The sequence below is a fragment of the Oryzias latipes genome, chromosome 8 (genome assembly GCF_053564925.1).
Source record: "Oryzias latipes strain Hd-rR chromosome 8, Olatipes_Hd-rR_3.1".
Lineage (NCBI taxonomy): Eukaryota > Metazoa > Chordata > Actinopteri > Beloniformes > Adrianichthyidae > Oryzias > Oryzias latipes.
The window spans coordinates 4,490,753-4,509,178 of record NC_136244.1 but is presented as its reverse complement, the minus strand read 5'-3'; the positions used below and the strand labels follow the sequence as shown (position 1 = coordinate 4,509,178).

The 18,426-nt window shown below is 44.3% G+C and overlaps 2 protein-coding genes across 3 annotated transcripts; both read left to right on the top strand.

Moving 5' to 3' along the window:
- The first annotated feature begins 196 nt into the window (after window positions 1-196).
- On the top strand, window positions 197-2,844 carry rpsa (ribosomal protein SA). The gene is made up of 8 exons (XM_004071837.5): window positions 197-277; window positions 833-1,003; window positions 1,274-1,392; window positions 1,645-1,890; window positions 2,119-2,247; window positions 2,348-2,507; window positions 2,595-2,615; window positions 2,704-2,844. Exons 2-8 carry the CDS (start codon window positions 871-873, stop codon window positions 2,799-2,801), a joined length of 906 nt encoding a protein of 301 aa, XP_004071885.1. The 5' UTR covers window positions 197-277; window positions 833-870; the 3' UTR covers window positions 2,802-2,844.
- A 1,308-nt stretch (window positions 2,845-4,152) lies between these two features.
- On the top strand, window positions 4,153-18,384 carry ubn2b (ubinuclein 2b). Of its 2 annotated transcripts, XM_011478583.4 has the most exons (17): window positions 4,153-4,815; window positions 5,715-5,843; window positions 6,300-6,401; window positions 6,500-6,625; window positions 8,454-8,560; window positions 8,665-9,142; window positions 10,074-10,144; window positions 10,229-10,358; window positions 10,586-10,692; window positions 10,773-10,883; window positions 11,317-11,460; window positions 14,286-14,336; window positions 14,410-14,452; window positions 14,557-15,846; window positions 15,914-16,127; window positions 17,592-17,660; window positions 17,868-18,384. In XM_011478583.4, exons 1-17 carry the CDS (start codon window positions 4,504-4,506, stop codon window positions 17,912-17,914), a joined length of 3,531 nt encoding a protein of 1,176 aa, XP_011476885.1. In that variant the 5' UTR covers window positions 4,153-4,503; the 3' UTR covers window positions 17,915-18,384. The 2 variants fall into 2 exon arrangements, with proteins under 2 accessions (XP_011476885.1, XP_011476886.1); XM_011478584.4 differs by lacking the exon at window positions 17,592-17,660.
- The last annotated feature ends 42 nt before the right edge of the window (window positions 18,385-18,426 follow it).

Sequence of the window (18,426 nt, the reverse complement as noted above, 5' to 3'; positions counted from 1 at the left end):
AACGTCTCAGCATTGTCTTAATATGGTCTTTCCATCTCCATTGTCTTAATATGGGATCTTCATCCGACCCGCCACACAAACTCTGGTAACCTCTCCCACCTTGTTACAACGTGCGCCACAATACACCGCCTAGCGGTCAAAAGCTGGTACAACCACATCCTGTTCACACAAGTCGACCAATCACACGCTTCGAAATGCAGTATAAATTTTACGTCATTTCCGCTAGGCTCCCTCTTTTTCACCGTGTGGCCAGATTTCCATACGGCGTTGTTTCGTGGTAAGCCAAACCACGTCTAATTTAACAAAAATGACAGTATTAATGACACTGCTTATACAGAAATGTTAAATATTGTTGTACAGTGTTCATGTTAAAAGTCAAGAAATGAATTATCCCGTTAAATACGTCTGTATTTCTTTTTTTTGCTGCAAATGCTAATGTTCCTAGCTAGCTAGCTCGTCCGCTTCGACCACGCGCTTCTTTTAACGTTCCATAACCTCTTCTCATTAATGTTGATCTAAGGGTCATATCACAGTTTTTACAACTTCATAAACGTTTTTATGTGAAATATATATTTTTAGCTTGGAATAAAAATGAAATGTCTTATGGCTTACACTTATTACAAGAATTAGCCTTATGGCTAATTTTTGTATAAGCTTGATCTATGTAAAGGAAACGCGAGACATTAAGCATTTCTGCTGTTAAATTTCGCAATTAAAATACGCTTGCCTCACATGCTTAAACAATATTTCTGTATGATTGATTGAATCCCACTAAAGCAGTAACATTACCGTGTGTGGAGTAAAGGTTTGCTTCTGTGTCACTTTGTCCCAGCTCTCCCATAAACTCGTTACTCGGGGAAAGCGGTCACGATGTCCGGAGGTCTGGATGTCCTTCAAATGAAGGAGGAGGATGTGCTCAAGTTCCTGGCAGCAGGAACTCATCTGGGAGGCACCAACCTGGACTTCCAGATGGAGCAGTATGTCTACAAGAGAAAAAGTGATGGTAAGAGGCCAAAAAAAGGGGCTGCTTCATATCGTTTTTACCTTGCAGTGAATAAAGGAATAAGCACAGTTTGTATGCTATATCAAATCTCTAAAAATTGAGGAAAAGTATGAGATGCGCATCGTGACAAATGTAGGTAATCAACTTAAATATGTTCCTGGAGAGAAGTTGTGTGAATCGATTGGAGAATATAAAACTGTTAAACCTACAACAGCTCATATTCCCAGAGATTTTAAGCACGAACATTTTGATCCTTGCTTGTGCTCTTAGGTGTGTACATCATTAACCTGAAGAAGACCTGGGAGAAGCTGTTGCTGGCAGCCAGGGCAATTGTTGCCATTGAGAACCCAGCTGATGTGTGCGTCATCTCTTCCAGAAACACTGGACAGGTAAATGAGTGAACTGAACCCAAACCTGAAGGGTTTGAAGCACACCGTTAAAGCCGGGCACTGATGTGAGTGTTTCGGTGTCGGAAGTGTGCGAAAGCAAGCAGGCCGGGGTTTCGCTAACACCATGAGGGCGGCTGTCCTATGACTGGGGTTTGATAGTGACCTGAGCCACAGTTCTGTCATGAAAATATTGATTGTCGTTGATGATTTGTTTGTTTAAGGTCTTGATGAAGTGTTTTCTGCCCAATCTAGAGAGCTGTGCTAAAGTTTGCCTCCGCCACTGGAGCTACCACCTTCCACGGTCGCTTCACCCCTGGTACTTTCACCAATCAGATCCAGGCTGCTTTCAGGGAGCCCCGCCTCCTGATTGTGACCGATCCTCGTGCTGACCATCAGCCACTGACTGAGGCTTCCTATGTCAACATCCCCACCATTGCTCTGTGCAACACAGACTCTCCCTTGCGTTATGTGGATATTTCGATCCCCTGCAACAACAAGGTCTGAAACCCTGCCAGAAAACCTGATGCAGCGTTGAATATGCACACTGTTAGAGCCCGGCGCTGTTATGTCAGTGCAGTGCGGGGTGTAGGATGTGTGCTATATGCAAAGGCACAGTTTTTAACATGCTCTTTCTGTACCACTCAGGGGGTGCAGGTTAAGGTTGTGCAACATATGGCATGAGTGGTTGTGAACTTTGTGTATTCATGTTTGGGTTTTGTCTTTCAGGGTCATCACTCCGTAGGTCTCATGTGGTGGATGCTCGCCAGGGAGGTTCTCAGGATGAGGGGAACCATCTCCAGGGAGCACCCATGGGAGGTCATGCCTGATTTGTACTTCTACAGGGATCCTGAGGAGGTGAGTCGTGCGCCCTGTTGACAAATCCTTGTTAGAATTATCTTAACGCTGGCGTTAATTGTAAAGCGCTATAATGCTTATCATTTGGTTTTTATTTTAGATTGAGAAGGAGGAGCAGGCCGCCGCTGAGAAGGCTGTTGTGAAGGAGGAGTTCCAGGGTGAATGGACCGCTCCTGCAGCGGAGTTCACACAGCCAGAGGTCGCCGACTGGTCTGAGGGCGTCGCTGTGCCATCTGTGCCCATTCAGCAATTCCCTGCTGGTCAGACTTTGTTCCATTTTCCTTTTTTTCTCTCTTGAATACCTTCATTTTTGTCACGTTCTCACATTCAAAATGTTTCTATTACAGCTGCTGGAACTGTCAAGCCAGGTGAGATTTACTCCGTATATAATAAAACAGATATGCAGATATTCACTGAATCTTCTTGAATTAACTATAATCTTCTTTTCTTTTGCAGCCGAGGACTGGAGCACTCAGCCTGCCACAGATGACTGGTCCACTGCTCCCACTGCCCAAGCTTCTGACTGGGGTGGCGCCACTGCCGACTGGTCTTAGATCAATCTCCATGGCAACAATAAAAGTGTTTTGTACACTTCTACATCTGTTATTTCTGTCTACATGGTCATTGCTCTTAAGGCAGCGAAGACATATAAAATGTATCAAGGCTCAAGACTGAAAGATTATGAAATTCGATTTTAACTAGTGAAGTTGGTTTAAAACCTTTCCTTGAGTGGAAAAAAATGAAACCCTAACCTTCTGTAATAAAAGTGAACTTCCAATAGCGACATCACAGTTAAATGTCAGATTGGTGACCTCGAGGGCAGCATTCCTCCATGTTTTTGACCATTCCTCACTCAGGTGTGGTCCGATCGACCATACAAATGTGATCCAGGGAATCAGCTGTGAGTCAAATATCCAGAGACTTGAGGCCTGCAGCTCCTTGGCCCCACAAAAATAGGAGGTAAGGCTGAAGGGGGAATAGAGTGAAATAATTTTTAAAACTGAAATCGCAAAGATGAAAATGCAGCCTAATTCAAATTTAGCGAAGAGCTACAGAAAAGTTCTGTTAATGTAGTTTTTACTTTTTAAGCTGTGACCTGTCAGGTTGCTGCTTTGAGTATAAAATGTTTCAGTTTAGGTTTTAGAGAACAGCTTTTCTTAAACTTTCAGCCTAATTTTGTACCAGGTGCATAAGCAGACCATGAATTTGAAGTGAAAACATGCAGTTTAGCAGGATAAAATACCGTAAATACAATTTGTTAAATATAACACTACTTAAACATTTTACACCTAAAGCTGAGATAAAATTAATTGGCTGAAATTTGAATTAGGTTTGTCTTAAATATGCCAGTGTAGGCTCTTGGTCTACTTTCCTGCATGGCCTGTATGAGGACAAGTGTTAAGACTTGAGATTTTATTTTATGTACTTGATTGAACAAGATTGTTTTGTGAATTTAATATGCTTTAAAAAAAGTTGTATTGCTTTTAGTTACTGATCAAGGCGTCAATTTATTAGTTTTTGGTTTTCATCAGGACATTCTCTCTTGTAAAGCAGTCTGCACTCAAATAGAAACAATCTTCCTCTTCATGTCATTGATATAAGATAGTAAAACTAGATTTTAGTTAATTAACTTTGACATTCAGATTATGGCAACATTTATCGTTAGTGTATTTAATACAGTCCAAATGGTTTGTTTAGACACTAAAGTAAAAACTCGTGATTGTAACAAAAATTATCTTACAGTACTCGACTTTTATTTTGGTTTTTTTTTATCATTTGACGGCGGGTCACGTCACGCATGTGCAGAACAATCCACCTATTCGCGCTAATCGGTCAGGTGGGCGTGTTCGAGCGCTCTGATTGGTCAATCGCAGTTTCCTTTCCTCTGTGTTCCGCTTTTTTTTCACGCCTCTGAATAATGATAATAATGATCAAGATGGCTACTCCCGAATCTCCTTTCGGTAGCTAAGCCTTAGTTTAATGGAAACACTCAAAACTGCAATTTCTTTCAGTTTAAGACCCTCGTGTGAGCCGGGGGCAGCGACAAACACATTTCTTTATGGATTGAAACGCCCCGAGTGGAGATAAAAGTCGTTGTGTTGCTAGCAACACTTATTTTCTGGGGAGGCTAACTAGCAGAGCACACAGCTAGCTGCACTCGATCGTCTCCGGGTGAGCTTTCCTGGCAGCTGGCGCTTCAACGGGAGCGTGGCGCTCCTCGTTTTGTGCGCCCGACCGTCGGACACAACACGTCAAATGGCAGAGCCGAGGAAAGTGCAGTTCGTCACCCTCTCCTCCTTCAACACCTCCCCGCCGACCCAGGAGTCCAACAAGAAGCGCCGCCGCGAGGATGAGGCCATCGTCACCCACGGGAAAGATGGAGGTGGAGGTGCAGCGGCGGCGGGGTCAGGAGGTGGCGGGGGAGGCTTGTTCGGTAATGCGACGGGAAGCGACGCCGCTGCGGAGGAAGGGAAGCCCACAGTCCGCCTCTGCCTGCCCCTCAGCGAGCCCAACGAGCGGGGGTCTTCCGAGTTCAACTACGGGGAGCTGGTCCAGCCCCCTGCCCAGGTTAGACGCCACATTAGCGGCTGGAGTCGCTCTGCTCCCCGCCAGACCGTCAGGGAGGCCCGAACCTCCGCCTCTGTGCCTCCTTATGCCTCCGACTTCAATTATCTCATGTTTTATCCGATTTTATTGGATGATTTTGGTCACGTGGGTTCCTATTAGTCCATTATTAAGTTGACATCAGTTTGAATTGAGTTTGAAAAAGTTAAATGAACTTTTTAAAAAAAATTCTTTCAAGAATGCAAGATAACTTTTAGTGGGAAAGTCAATAAATTAAAGGTTTAAACTGTAGTTTGATGTAATTTAACTTTGCTATAAAGCTTCATCTGGAAGTAAGTAAAGTCATTTTGCAGGAGTTCTCTTTATTAGGGGTGTTTCGATTCATTTCAACAACGATTCGTATCATAATTTGTGGTCGGCGATACAATTCATAGTTGATTTTGGTCCATTTTGAACGATCCGACTCACTGACCTAAAACCGATATTATTCTCATTATTATTAAAATCGATTCAGTACATCTTCAGGCAAAACTTCAACTAGTGTGACTCGGAGAGAAATACTTGGTACTGAACAGCTAAAGCTTTCCAGATTCCTTGTATTTCTAGCAAACATTATTGGAACATTCTACCACACTGGATGGTCACACATCTGTAAAAGTCAGTGTTTCCACACGTTGGACTGAAATGATGGACTGATCATTTGACCATTTGCTGCCATCATGTGTGACGTCTGCTGTGATGAACGTGGCTGTTTTAACCTTATAGTCAAAGAATAGAAATCGATTCATTGATTACATCCCTTCTTTTTATGCTTTCTAAATGCATTACATTGCATAAAAATCATTTTTTAAAATTGCACGTCTTTATTAAACTTGGAATAATTCAACTTTGTGTTTCCTCAGGTGAAGGTTCCAGGTTCTTCAGTACCGAAAGGTCTTGCTCCTCCGTTGGACCCCAGCGACCCCTTTGCTGACGATGAAAAGGAAAGACGAGAGGTGGAGGAGCTGGCCAGGAAATTTGAGAACAAATATGTAAGTTGAGTAGCGTCCAAAAGTGAGTATTTGCTGTTTTTCCTGTCGCAAACCCACGGTGACCTTCATTCCAAATCTGCACGGGTTTGTGAAGCTGTTAAAAGTCTTTTCACTGCAGGCTGTCAGCGCTTATCGCAAATGGCAGCTGTCAAAGAAAAACGCTTAAAGGAAACCCTCCCAGCCAGTATTCACCTGTTTGTGATCTGATGCATTGTTTGTGAAAACAAAACGTCTGAAGTCCGGCATTTTAACAAAGACTCAATGCTTTGGTCAGTGATGGTGGATGGGCAGTTTAATGCTCAAGTTCCGATCAAACCTCTTCAATATCTGCAGACTGATCCTTCTTTAGGTGTAGAAACACTTTTTCATAACATTTATTTAGTACTTTACATCTGTGACGCATCCTGCTAAACTTCTGCTTTGGAGGCTTTCTGACCCCCCATCGTCTGTTCACAGGGGGGTGCAGTGAAGAAGAAGAAGAAGGACAGGATGCAGGATCTGATTGACATCGGCTACGGTTACGACGAGACCGACCCCTTCATAGACAACTCGGAGGCCGTGAGTTTGGCGTGTTTGGTTGTGATGTCATACAGGCGTTCTGCAGCAGATCTGGTCCTGATGTTGTGAGGTCATTGTCATATTTGGTCCAACCTCAGTACGACGAGCTGGTGCCGGCCTCGCTCACAACAAAACACGGAGGGTTCTACATCAACACGGGAACTCTGCAGTTCAGAGCCGCGTCCGACTCTGAAGGAGAACACGAAGACGATCATCATTTCAAGGTAACGAGAGCTTTAGGGGATTCCGGGGAGATGACGGCATCAAAACACCCAGGGAGGCTGTTTACTTTCCCCACAATTCAATTAAAAACCCCAATTTCTATAGGTCACAGTTTTGTTTTGCTTTAATTTAATGATTTGTGTATTTCAAAACGACAACAAAAACATTAAATTAGGGAAAAAACATTTTTAAAATGTGCTAGGCCTGCACAATTAATGGCAAATGTATCGTTATCCAAATCGCAAAGGTTGGCGAAAATCACATTAAATGGTAAACCTTAGATGTGCTAAAACAATGAATTGAATAAATCCCTTTATGCGTTTGACCAATCAGATGAAGTCCGTCACGTTGTTGACCAATCGGATGGAGCTTCTATGTTAGATATTGCCCTCCTACTTAGACGAGGGTCATTTGAAGAATAATTTAATGTATTTTGACTATTTAATTTAAACTTTTGCAGTGAAATGGAAATGTTTTAGTTCTTTTTGCTATTTGTTCATTTACCGCAAGTTATATCGTCATCGCAATATCGATCACTAATATCTCCAGTTTTCCTCATATCGTGCAGCCCTAAAATGTGCTAATAATTAAGTAAGAAAGGAAAAACCCTTCAGTTGGTTTATACTAAGCCTAGAGTAATGTAATAAAATGAGAAATTCTAACTCCCTTTTCAATTTTAGCCCAATTGACAGTTTCAAGGTAAACCTAGTGGTATGCAGCAGGGAGGCAATGCTTCACTGTCACCACCACTCGATTTATTGGCGTAACATTCGGTTCTGAACAGGATTGTAGCATCCCTGATTTTAAATCAGACTTTCAAAATATTCCATAAAGTGAAATCAAATCGAATTTTACTGTGGAAATTCAATATCAGTTCATAGGGCTGCACGACATTCGAGATATTAGTGATAAATATTGTGATTGCGATATATGAACAAATAGCAAAACAACCAAAAACATAATTTCCAATAGTTGCAACAGTTTATTTAAATAAGAGTCAATGCAACTGAAATTACACTCCCAATGAGCCTTAACATCTAACAGAAAAGGGCTCCATCTGATTGGTCAAATGCATAAATGGATCTATTGATTCTTTAAATACTTCAAGCTTCCATGGAATTTTTTTTAACACATTTAACATGGGAACCATTTATTGCCCTTTTCACAGACTTTTGCGATTTGGGTATTGCACAGCTTAAAATCGGGATAACGATAAATATGCCTATCAGTTCAGTGATTCCATTATCTTCTAAACTATATTCTTGTACTTTCTGAGGAAGAATTAGTTATTTAACAGGCAAAATAGTTTAAAAAAATGTAACAAACTAATATTGATTCAAACAGAAGTGGAGTTCTTCATGGAAATAGAAAAACCAGTATTTTGACTTGACAGTTGTAACTCAAAACTTCTCACAGTTTTCCGTTTTTAGTTCAGTTTTTCCATTTCAATAGAACGGATAGCAGACGTTTGTGAGAGGCTGCAGCCCATTATCTAGCTTTGAATGTGTCCTTTTTGCTCAAATTTCCCAAGTTGTTGGGCTGTAACATGAAAAAAGCCTTTGCTGCTCAGCGGTTTGGTCAGCATTGATAAGAGATGCAGGGAGACGATGAAGAGGAGGAGGAAACGCCAACAGGGGGATGCAAACTATCAGTCAGCCTCAGCTCCAGCGGATAACGGCAGGAGTTCCTGTGGTTCTGGAAGGAAGATAAATGCAAGAGCGATTACAGATCACGACAAGTTTTACTGACCTGCTTGTTGTTCCAGTAGCACGCCAAAGGCAGATGGCAAGGCAGAACCTAAACCCTTTGTCTGTGTGATCCTCTGTGCAGAAGGTGAAAGACGGCGAAGAGAGAGCGATTAAAAAACGACGGAAAAAGCAGGACGGTGGGATTCTGGAGGAGAAGAAACCCAGAAAAAATAAAGTGCCAAAGACTGGGTGAGCGCTCACTTCTTCTATGTGTTTAGCTTTCAGAGGCGTTTCTGATGCTCGGGGCGGACGCCGTCGGTCTTGTGTTCTGACACTGTTCTGGTTCTGAACAGGCCGGAGAAGAAGAAGAGGAAGAAACTGATGAAGGATTCTTTGCACCTGGCCAACATGCTTCGCCGCTTCACCAGGGAGAAGGAGGAGATGCGCAAGAAGAACATGGCCGTCGCCGGTGGTCTGAACCGACCCAACGCCAAAGTGCCCAGCAGCGCCAACAGCGCCCTCCTCACCGCCAATCCCAAGCCCCCCAGCGGCAACGACTGCAACATGACCGACCTGGCTGATGACCAGGCGGTGATGTCGCTGCTCGGCACCGCGAACAACGACCTGCTGCAGGACATGATGGGGGATTTGGATTTCAGCATGCTGGACTCGCCGCAGCCCTGCAGCCCGGCCCAGGGGGAGAACGGCTCCTTTGGGGCGGGGCATAAACTGACTGGCGGACGACCGTCGCAAGGAAACATGATGGCCCCTCCTCCTCTGCCAAGTGGACTGCCGGGCCCGCTTGCAAAACGCATCGAAGACCTGAGAGCGGTACGGTTCATGCAGGGTTCTGAACACTTCTGACATCATCGGATAGTTTGGCTTCAATCGCCTGCAGTTGAAAGTAGCTCAAGTAGTTGTGAGACGCCCCCACTACCTCCTTCCTACCTGCCGCTGGCTGAGCGGCTGCTTCAGATCCCCCCCCCCCCGCGCCCACGATGGTCAGAGCTTCACACCACAAATTCACACAAAAATAATCCTTTTTTTTTTTAAATGACGGCTTTCCTGTTATTTTTATCTCCATAGCAACCGTTTTATCTTTTGTTCTATGCAGCTTTAGAAGAATCAGTAAAAGGATGCTTGAGGATTTCCTTCATATCGTATCTCATCGTTTTGTTCAACTTGAACAAAAGATTTATGGACTAAATGTTCCACTAAAAAACGGAAACACCACCTTTGCAAACTCGCCATGCTGTTCAAAAGCCACAACTTCTATTTCAACTAATTTGAAAGCAGGAGTTAAGAGCCGGCAGATTGAAATCCTTAGGACTTTAAATTTGTCGCTGCAGCTATTTTATTCATATATATATATATATATCTTCCTGAGGTTAAAGGTCAACGAAACCTTAGTGGTTGTTGTGCACTAAACCCTGTGGCATGTGTGTAAAAACCAAAAAAAGTGAAAATCGCCATCTTTCACACTTTTGGTGCCCCCCCCCGACCACCATAAGAGGTTTTAGGCCCATTCATTTTTTTGATGGTTTTGCTGTGATGTCATCATTTTTGGTTGACCGTGTCAAAAAGTTCATTTTCAACAAATATTAGGTGTGCGCCAATTTAGCCGAGTATTTGAGTATGTTGCGGGGGCGGGGGGGGGGGGGGGGGGGGGACTGCTGCGGGTCAGGAAAGGGAAACTCCGCGGTGAGTGTCGAGACCATCAGAGAGTCTGCTAACCGGTTCTGTGTTTGTGTCTTCATCATAGGCGTCCCGTTTGTTTGACGAAGAGGGCAGGAAGAAGTTCTTCACACTGGATATGAACAACATCCTCCAAGAGTTGGTAGCATTTCCGTGGCTCGTCTCAGCAGACGTGTGTCACCAGCAGGCTAACATGAATCCCCCTGTGTGTCTGTGCGTCAGCATCGAGTTGCAGGTCCAGGAGCAGCCAGCAGAGGCGCGTGCTGCCGTTTACTCTCACCTTGAAGCCTTCGTGCCCTGCAATAAAGAAGCACTTCTCAAACGCCTTAAGAAGCTCAGCCTCAACATCCAGGTGCGTGCTGCATGTGGTCTTCAGAGGCTTGCTGTAGGTTTTGCTCTGCGTGTTCCTGCTTTCAAAGGATCCTTCATGTGCCTGCGGTTGCATGGCCAATCTAGTGTAAAGAAAGCTATGGAAAACCAGGTTTCTTTTCTTTTCTGGGTGGATGCTGCATCCATGTGTTCTCGTTAGCCTCTCGTGTGATGCTTCTGTCCTGAACACGTGATCTTTAACCACTTTAGGATGACCGGCTCCGAAACCCGCTGCTGAAGCTGAAGCTGGCCGTGTGCAGCGTCATGCCGGAGCAGATCGCACGCTACAACATGGACTGCATCGCCAAAGTTGCAAAGTAATTTGACGGATGTGACTAAAGGTCAAAGACGAGTTGTGTGCTTGTGTCACGAGACTCTTTTGATCGCCGTTTTACAGGCAACAGTCCGAAGAAGGAGAGAAAAATGGGTCGGAAGACGACGACGAGGAGAAACCAGGGAAGAGGGTGATGGGACCTCGCAAGAAGTTTGTCTGGGACGATAAGCTCAGGTGAGTTTCCCCTCAGGAGGAACTTTTTTTGATTCCAATTCCAAGTGTTCCTTCATTTATCATAGGGTTACGTTCTAAAAAATAACCTGTGACGGATGAAACTCCAACAGACGTCAACATTTTCACACGTTTCTCTCTTTTTGCTAAACTCTCAAAGTTCAAATCTTCATAGAAAAACGAGTCCAGGATTAAAGAAGGAAAATAAAGATCTGATTGAAATAAAAGATGAATATATAGATTTGGTACAGGGGAGATTGATTGACGTCTCCAGCCAATCAGAACTCAGAACACAGAGCTGTTTAAAAAAAGGGGATAAAACTGCACTGGAAAGAAATTCAGTGGGGCGGCAAAGAGTGAACTGCGATGTAGTGAAGGATCACTGTAGTTCTGTTTGTGTTTGTGTTTAAATACAGATCTTTGACTTGTTTTCCAGAATTTTGCTGTGTAACCTGGTGCGGGTGAAAATGAGCTGCTACGAGCTGGAGGGGAAAACCTCCGTGTCTCTAGAAGACTATCTGAAGGCCTTCATGGAGACGGAGGTGAAACCGCTCTGGCCCAAAGGGTGGATGCAGGCCAGGTATAAAAAAACTCCCTACGCCACTTTTAAGACCCACTCTGATAGAAATTGCATTGTTGTTTTTTATTCTACGTGTTCTTGTGGCGTTGTTCTGATGATGGAGGACATAAATTAAGAAAATTCAACCTAAAATTGCACATCTTAGTATTTCTTTATTCAAATTGTCATAAATCAGGAGCAAATTCAAAATCTTTTTGTGTGAAAAGGATCGTAGGTGCTCCCTTCTGATCCACCTGCAGACTAATAGATCAAACGAACGTCTTTGTTTTCCTCCTCCGAGCTGGAATAGCGGCTGGGTAGCTCCGATATTGCTCGCCGATTTTATTGCACTGCTAATGTAAGTTTGGGGATTTGAGGGGCTGTAAGCTAGCGGGAGACGGTGTAAACGGAGAGCTGCCAGTGATGGGTGACGGTAAATTGCTCGCCAACGGTCCCGCCCACTACTCAGAGGCGAATTTCTAATTAGTTTCTCTCTGGGATTAAACTGATTTTCTGTGACCAGTTTTTTTACAAAAAAATCATCAGATTTTTCTGATTAAAAAAAAATACATAAATAAAGGAATATGTGTAGAGAACGCTTTAGTTAAGACTTACAATCATAAAAAAAAGATTTTTTTTTCTTCCTTTTTTAACAATTCAGAAAGTAGTTAAAAAAATTAAAAAAATGCAAACTTTTGGGTGCAAAGACTAAACGGTTGTGTGTGACCTTTGAGCAGGGCTGCTTGGGAATCCATCAGAAAGGTCACATGACCTCAGGATTGATTTGATTTGATTTGAAATGGTTTATTTCAAGCAATCAAATAAAAATAATGTAGTTATACATTCATACAAAGATGTATCAAACTTAATAATTAAAGATTGCTTGAAAGGAAGTGGAAGGAAGCGAACTCAAATAATGCCACCCCTGTTCTACCGTAACCGTTTTATTACATGATTCATCAACATCCGGTTCATGACTTCTATCAGACAGAATTAAGAATCTTGATGTATCAATAAATCACATGACAAAGATGAATTACTTAATTATTATTTAAAAATAGACACAACTCTATTTTAGAAATCAACATAGAAAATGCAGATCAGTTATCCAAAATACATGCAGATTTTATTCACTAGACAAATCCTGACTACGTTTAAAAATAATCCTATATCAGAAAAATAGACATAACACTGTTTAGAAAACCTTCATAGCATGTGTTGATCAAGTATCAAAAGTTAAAAATATGTGCAAATTATTTTTCATTAGGAAGAATCATGAATCAGTTTCTGGAGCAAGTGAAGTGATATAATTACAGATCATTTTAACCATCTTCAATAATTGATTAAAATTGTTTATTATAATTATAATAATGCAATAATTATAATAATGCAGCGATAATTATAATAATGCATTAATAATTATAATAATGCAGCAATTACCAGGATTCCCTCAGAAACTGTTGCGGACGACGGTGGCTGCACGAGCTGACCACGGACCAAACGAGCAGGAAGCCATACTTCACAGAACGCCACGTTAGCATTTCTGCTATAGATGTGCTGCTGAAGTGTCCTCAGCTTTCAATGCAACCAGTGAGATCCCACATCTGTGTGATTCTATGCTATTCCACAAAACGAGACGCACTTGAGCACATTTTCCATACAGATCCAGAGGTTTTACTTCTTTCTGTTTGCAGACAAAGAAAATGTGACGTCATCTGAACTGTTACACACAAACCCACAACTTCTGTGTGTTTCTCTTCCTGAAGATGGGGAATTTTCATCCACTCACATAATAATATTTCACTTTACTGTCATTTAGGCCAAAATGGAACTTTTCCAAATCAAGGACGGCTCAGACACAAGAAAACCTTCAGAAACCAACACTTTTACACATCCGTGGTTAGGGCTGCACGATATGAAGAAAACTTGCGATATGAGAGATTAATATTGCGATACCGATATAATTTGCGGTATATAAACAAATAGGGAAACAACCAAAAACATCATTCCCATTTTATTGCAACAGTTCAAGAATTGTACTCCAAATGACCCTCGTTGACATAGGATGGAACATCTAACATAAAAGGGCTCCATCTGATTGGTCAACAACGCTAAAGAGTCTATCCGATTGGTCAAATGCATAAAGGGATTTATTTGATTCAGTAAAAAAAAAAGCCTCCGTAAGATTGTTTTAGCACATCTAAGGTAACCATTTATTTATTTTTGCTGTGTTTTGCGATATGCATATTGCTCAGCTTGATCTTGCGATAACGATAAATTTGCGGTATATTGTGCAGGCCTATCAGTGGTCTTTATAAACACCAACCTGCTGTTGGGACATACAGGCGCTTCTGTTCCTTCACCAAAGGCCAATGCAAACAAATGAAAATGCAAACATGGGGAAAAGCTTCATCTGTTTGGGGCCTCAGGCATGATGAGTGATTAGGAAATAATAAAAAAAAAGTAACTTGTCCATGTGGGAGTGTAAAGATGATAGCAGACACCCATCAATTGTGGGTAAATAATGGCAGAGGTTCTCTCTTCTCTTGGAAAGTTGCAAAAAGCTACATTTTTCCTGCGTGTTCGTCCATATTTGCATTAGAATTTGCATGTTTGCTACTTTTTTGTGTGTAGCAGCCTTTGTAAATAAAGCAAGGTGAGGATACGCCGTCTTAAAATAAGGTTTTTATTGTTTTAGCTCCTCATTTCCTTAAAAAATCAAGTGTAATTCGTTTGTTTCTATTACAGTTTAAAAAGATAAACGCGGTAGAAAGCAGAGCTGCAGTAACAGGACTCTCACAACTGCAGTTTGAATCCTCTTAATGATTTTTTTTTTTCCTCTTTAGGATGTTGTTCAAAGAGAGCACCATGGTTCACGGTCTTCTCACAGGTTACACGTGAGTCGTACAGCGTTTTTTACTCCACTCTTCGTCGCTGCCTCTGCTTCCTCTCACTTCGTTTTCGTTTCAGAGCGAAGAAGAAGATGGTCACGACACCAAAGGCCCGGCCAAAGGTATCCGCTCTTGTTTCGGTGATGTTTGTGCTAAATGTTCTGGTTTTACTTTTACTTTGAATGAAGGAAAAAAGGATTCTGGGTAAAAATGTCTGTTCTTCCAGGAGGCAGCGTGGGTTCAGAGGTCCACGCCTACGGCAGCTGCCACGCCTTCCCCGGCCGCTGTGATTGCTAAGCGACTCCCTCAGTCCCCCTCGGAGCCCATATGCCTGGACTCCCTGGACGAGGCGCCCTCTGTGGACGCCATCTCTCAGGCCTTGGCCATCCTTGGAAATGCAGCTAAGGGTTTGGCGCAGGGGGACAGTCCCCCGTCCCCGGAGAGACCCAAGGCCGCCACCAACCCGCCGAACCTCCTCGTCTCGCCTCTTCTCCAGCAGCACAAAAAGACGTCTGTCAGCACTCCCATCTCCAGCGCACCTCATTACATCTCTACCTCCTCACCCTCCTCCAGCTCCCTGTCCCGGCCTCCTTCTGGCACCTCCTCCCCTCTGACCTCCGGGAGGGTGGAGGCCATGGGGGTGTTGAAAGGCGCGGCGTCGCAGGTGCACCGACACCCTGTTTTGAACACTCAGAGACCTTTAAGTGTGGCTGTGACCAAAGCAAGCATGCCCATCTCGGCAGCCATGCCTAAGCCACGCCCCCCTCCCACTGCATCCCCGTTGGTGGCCCCGGGATCAAAGGCGGGGGTCTCCACCCCACCTTCTAGCCTCCTTAAAGGCAGCAATAATAAAGCCATCAGCGATGCCCTCATCATCACGTCTTCTCAGTCGCGGCCGCTCACTATCCAGTCCCCCGCCGCCAACGTTTCCAAAACCTTCCAGACCTCCCGTCTGGTCATGACCCCCCAAAGTAAATCCTCCCCTTCCCTGACTCAGACGCTCCCCGGCGCCCAGCCCCAACCGCAGTCAAACTTCATCACCCCCATGCACGCCACCCTCACCAAATCCACCCACAGCAGCATCCCACCCATCGTCAAACTGACCCCCCGGACCCAGAACGCCGTCATCACCACCGCCGCCACCTCCGCCGCGACCTCAGTTTCTCTGACTCCTCGATCTCAGGCAGCCCCCTCCATACACCAGTACCCCCCCAAAACCCTAGCAGGCTACCGCCTGCCCTTCTCAGGTTCCACAGGGGGATCAGCCAAGCAGGGGCCAGGCAGCTACCCCTCCCCAAGCAGCCAGAAGAGCCCGAGCATCAACAGCAGCACCAGCACCAGCCTTATAAACACCTCATCCATAAGCAAGCATTCAGGAACCAGTGCCTCCCCCGCCGTGGCCTCCGCTGCCCCGGGCCAGCGCCAGAGGATAGGGGGTGGGACGCCTCAGGGGTCAAAGCCGGTCGTGTCCGTCCCTCCTGTCCCTCTGTCGTCCGTCTCGTCTCAGTTACCGCAGGTTTGTGCCGACCGTTTCAAACGCAGACGTGTGATGGGAGAGGATGTAAAAAGCGTCTTCCGTTCAGGTCTCCTCGACGGGGGGCGGGGGTCTGCTCAGCTCAGCCTCATCTCTTCCCCTCGGCTTTGCTGGCATGCTGGGGGGCCTGGTGCCCGTCTCCCTGCCGTTCCAGTTCCCGGCCATGCTGAACCTTCCTCAGATGGGCACCGGGGGCTCCAGCACGGCGGCCAGCAGCTCGGCGGCCGGCAGCAGCAACACCCCCTTCTCCACTCTGACCCAGAGTGAGTACGAATCTGGATATAGGTTGGGCTGTGTGACGGTCAGCATTATTTTCTCTGGAGCATAACAAACCCAAAGATAACGGTATTTTTGTCCAAAATAAAAAGCATCAAACGCTCTGTTCCACAACGGCGTTCCACAACATTTTAATGATTCTAAAGAACCGAAAATGGTAATTTGTTGAATTTGCTGCTTTAGGAGATCATAATTACTGAACTCAAAAGCTACTCCAATCAAAAACATCTTAATAGGTCAAGTTACAGCAGTTTCACGGTTCTTGCATCCGTTTCTTCTTGAATTTCTTTTCAAGATGTCAGAATAGCCTCCAAGAGCTGCTGGTTGGATGTGAGCTGCCTCCCACCCTCATAGATATTTTGCTTGAAGATGCTCCAAAGGTTCTCAGTAGGGTTGAGTTCAGGGGAGGATGGGGGCCACACCATCAGTTTATCTCACTCTATGTCCATAGCAACCAATGATGCAGAGGTATTCCTTGCAGCATGAGATGGTGCATTATTATGCATGAAGATGATTTGGTTACAGAAAGCCCGGTTCTTCTTTTTGTACCACGGAAGAAAGTGGTCTGTCAGGAACTCCAAATACTTTTCAGAGGTCATTTTCACACCTTCAGGGGCCCTTGAGGGGCCGACCCCCCATGATTCTGGCCCAAACCATGACTCTGCCACCTCCTTGCTGACATTGCAGCCTTGTTGGGACATGGTGGCCATCCACCAAACAACCACTACAAATCACAAATCTACTAATAGCACTATGATCATGCTTAGCTTTTCATCAAATATCCAAGGTTTTAATGCCTTGTCTAAGGCATTCAACTATTTCACCTGATTTCTTTCCCATAATGCTTAAGTTCGGGGTGGGAGGGGCTAAAGCTAGCGGGAGAGGGCGTAAAACACATGGTTAACGGGAAGTGGGGGCGGGCTTACTGTGCTCCAACTGGCCCGTCCACAACTCCAGGTGAATTTCTATCAAACTGCCGCTCTGCAGAAACTATGTCTTAGAAAACAGCATAATCGTCATTTATTTTAGCTATATTTAAAAAGGGATCCAAAGATGATCAAAGGTTTTAGATTTTTTATTTATCACTTTTCTTTGAATGAGTGCCACCAAAATGTTATTGTAGGAATGACAAAAATCTTTTAAGTGGATTTTTAAAACATCAGGACGGTTCTGTGTCAGCGCGTGGCTATGCTGTTGTTTGTTGTTGTTTAGACCTCGTCTGGTGTTGTTTGTTAGCAGCATTTGTTCTATCACTGTATTTTTGTTGTCCAAATGTAAGCTAATGTAAGACATCTCGTTTTGTTCGCTTCATCTTCTCTCCCTCCAACTCCTTCATGTCTGCCTTTCTGTTGACTCCACCTCTTCCTCTTTTCGTTTTATTTTTTTCCTCCCGGTTTCGTTGGCTTCTGTTCTTCCTCCTGGTTTTTTGTCGCCCTGTCCTGTCTCCTCAGATCTGTATAAGAGTCTCCAGTCAGGGTCTCAGGTTGCTCTGCCTCCTCACTTGCAGCTCGCTTTCTCAGGTAAACTCTGACCCCACCCCCCGAACCTCACCGCCCGCTCCATTCCTCCTACTCCTCCTCTCCTTTGTGAATGTCCGGTGTTGTGCGTCTGGGGTTGTCGGGTCCTGTTCTGTCCTCTTCTGACGTCTTGACCGGGTTTTGGAACTTGTTGCGCCGCTGCTGGCTGTTTCTTACACACTCTGAAGCTCTGTTCCATCTTTCATTTAGATCTGGGTCAAAGTCAGGGGGGAGACGCGAAGAGGAAGACTCTATGATCCCACCGGATTTCAAAACTCATCCGACGCTCTTTGAGGCGGTCCAGCTCGGATCGATGGATTAAGTCACGGATGTCACCTAAAAGGGCCTCAAATGGATTTCCTTCTAAACACCACAGCTAAAGAACTTTTTATTACACAAACACCTTCATAGAACTGTTAAAACGGCAAATGTTTACAAACAGACCTTTATCACTGTGGACTGGGGGGGGGCGTGGCATTAACAGGGCAGTGAGTATGTGTGTGTGTGTGAATGAGGGACCGTGCTTTTTTATGTCTCCCACTCTGATGCATGGTCAGTGGTCATTTGGTGCTCCTTTTTATCTTAATGTAATTATCACTGATTACCTGTATGAATTGTAAAGCTTATTGTTAAAATCCCAGCTGTACATGTTTTCAATGAACTTGAATTCTTGGATGAATTTTTCTGTATAGAGCTCAAGCCTTTTAATTAAATTCTTTTAATGGAGTACTTTCGCACCAGATGTTTTGTTTCTATTAAAGCACGTTTT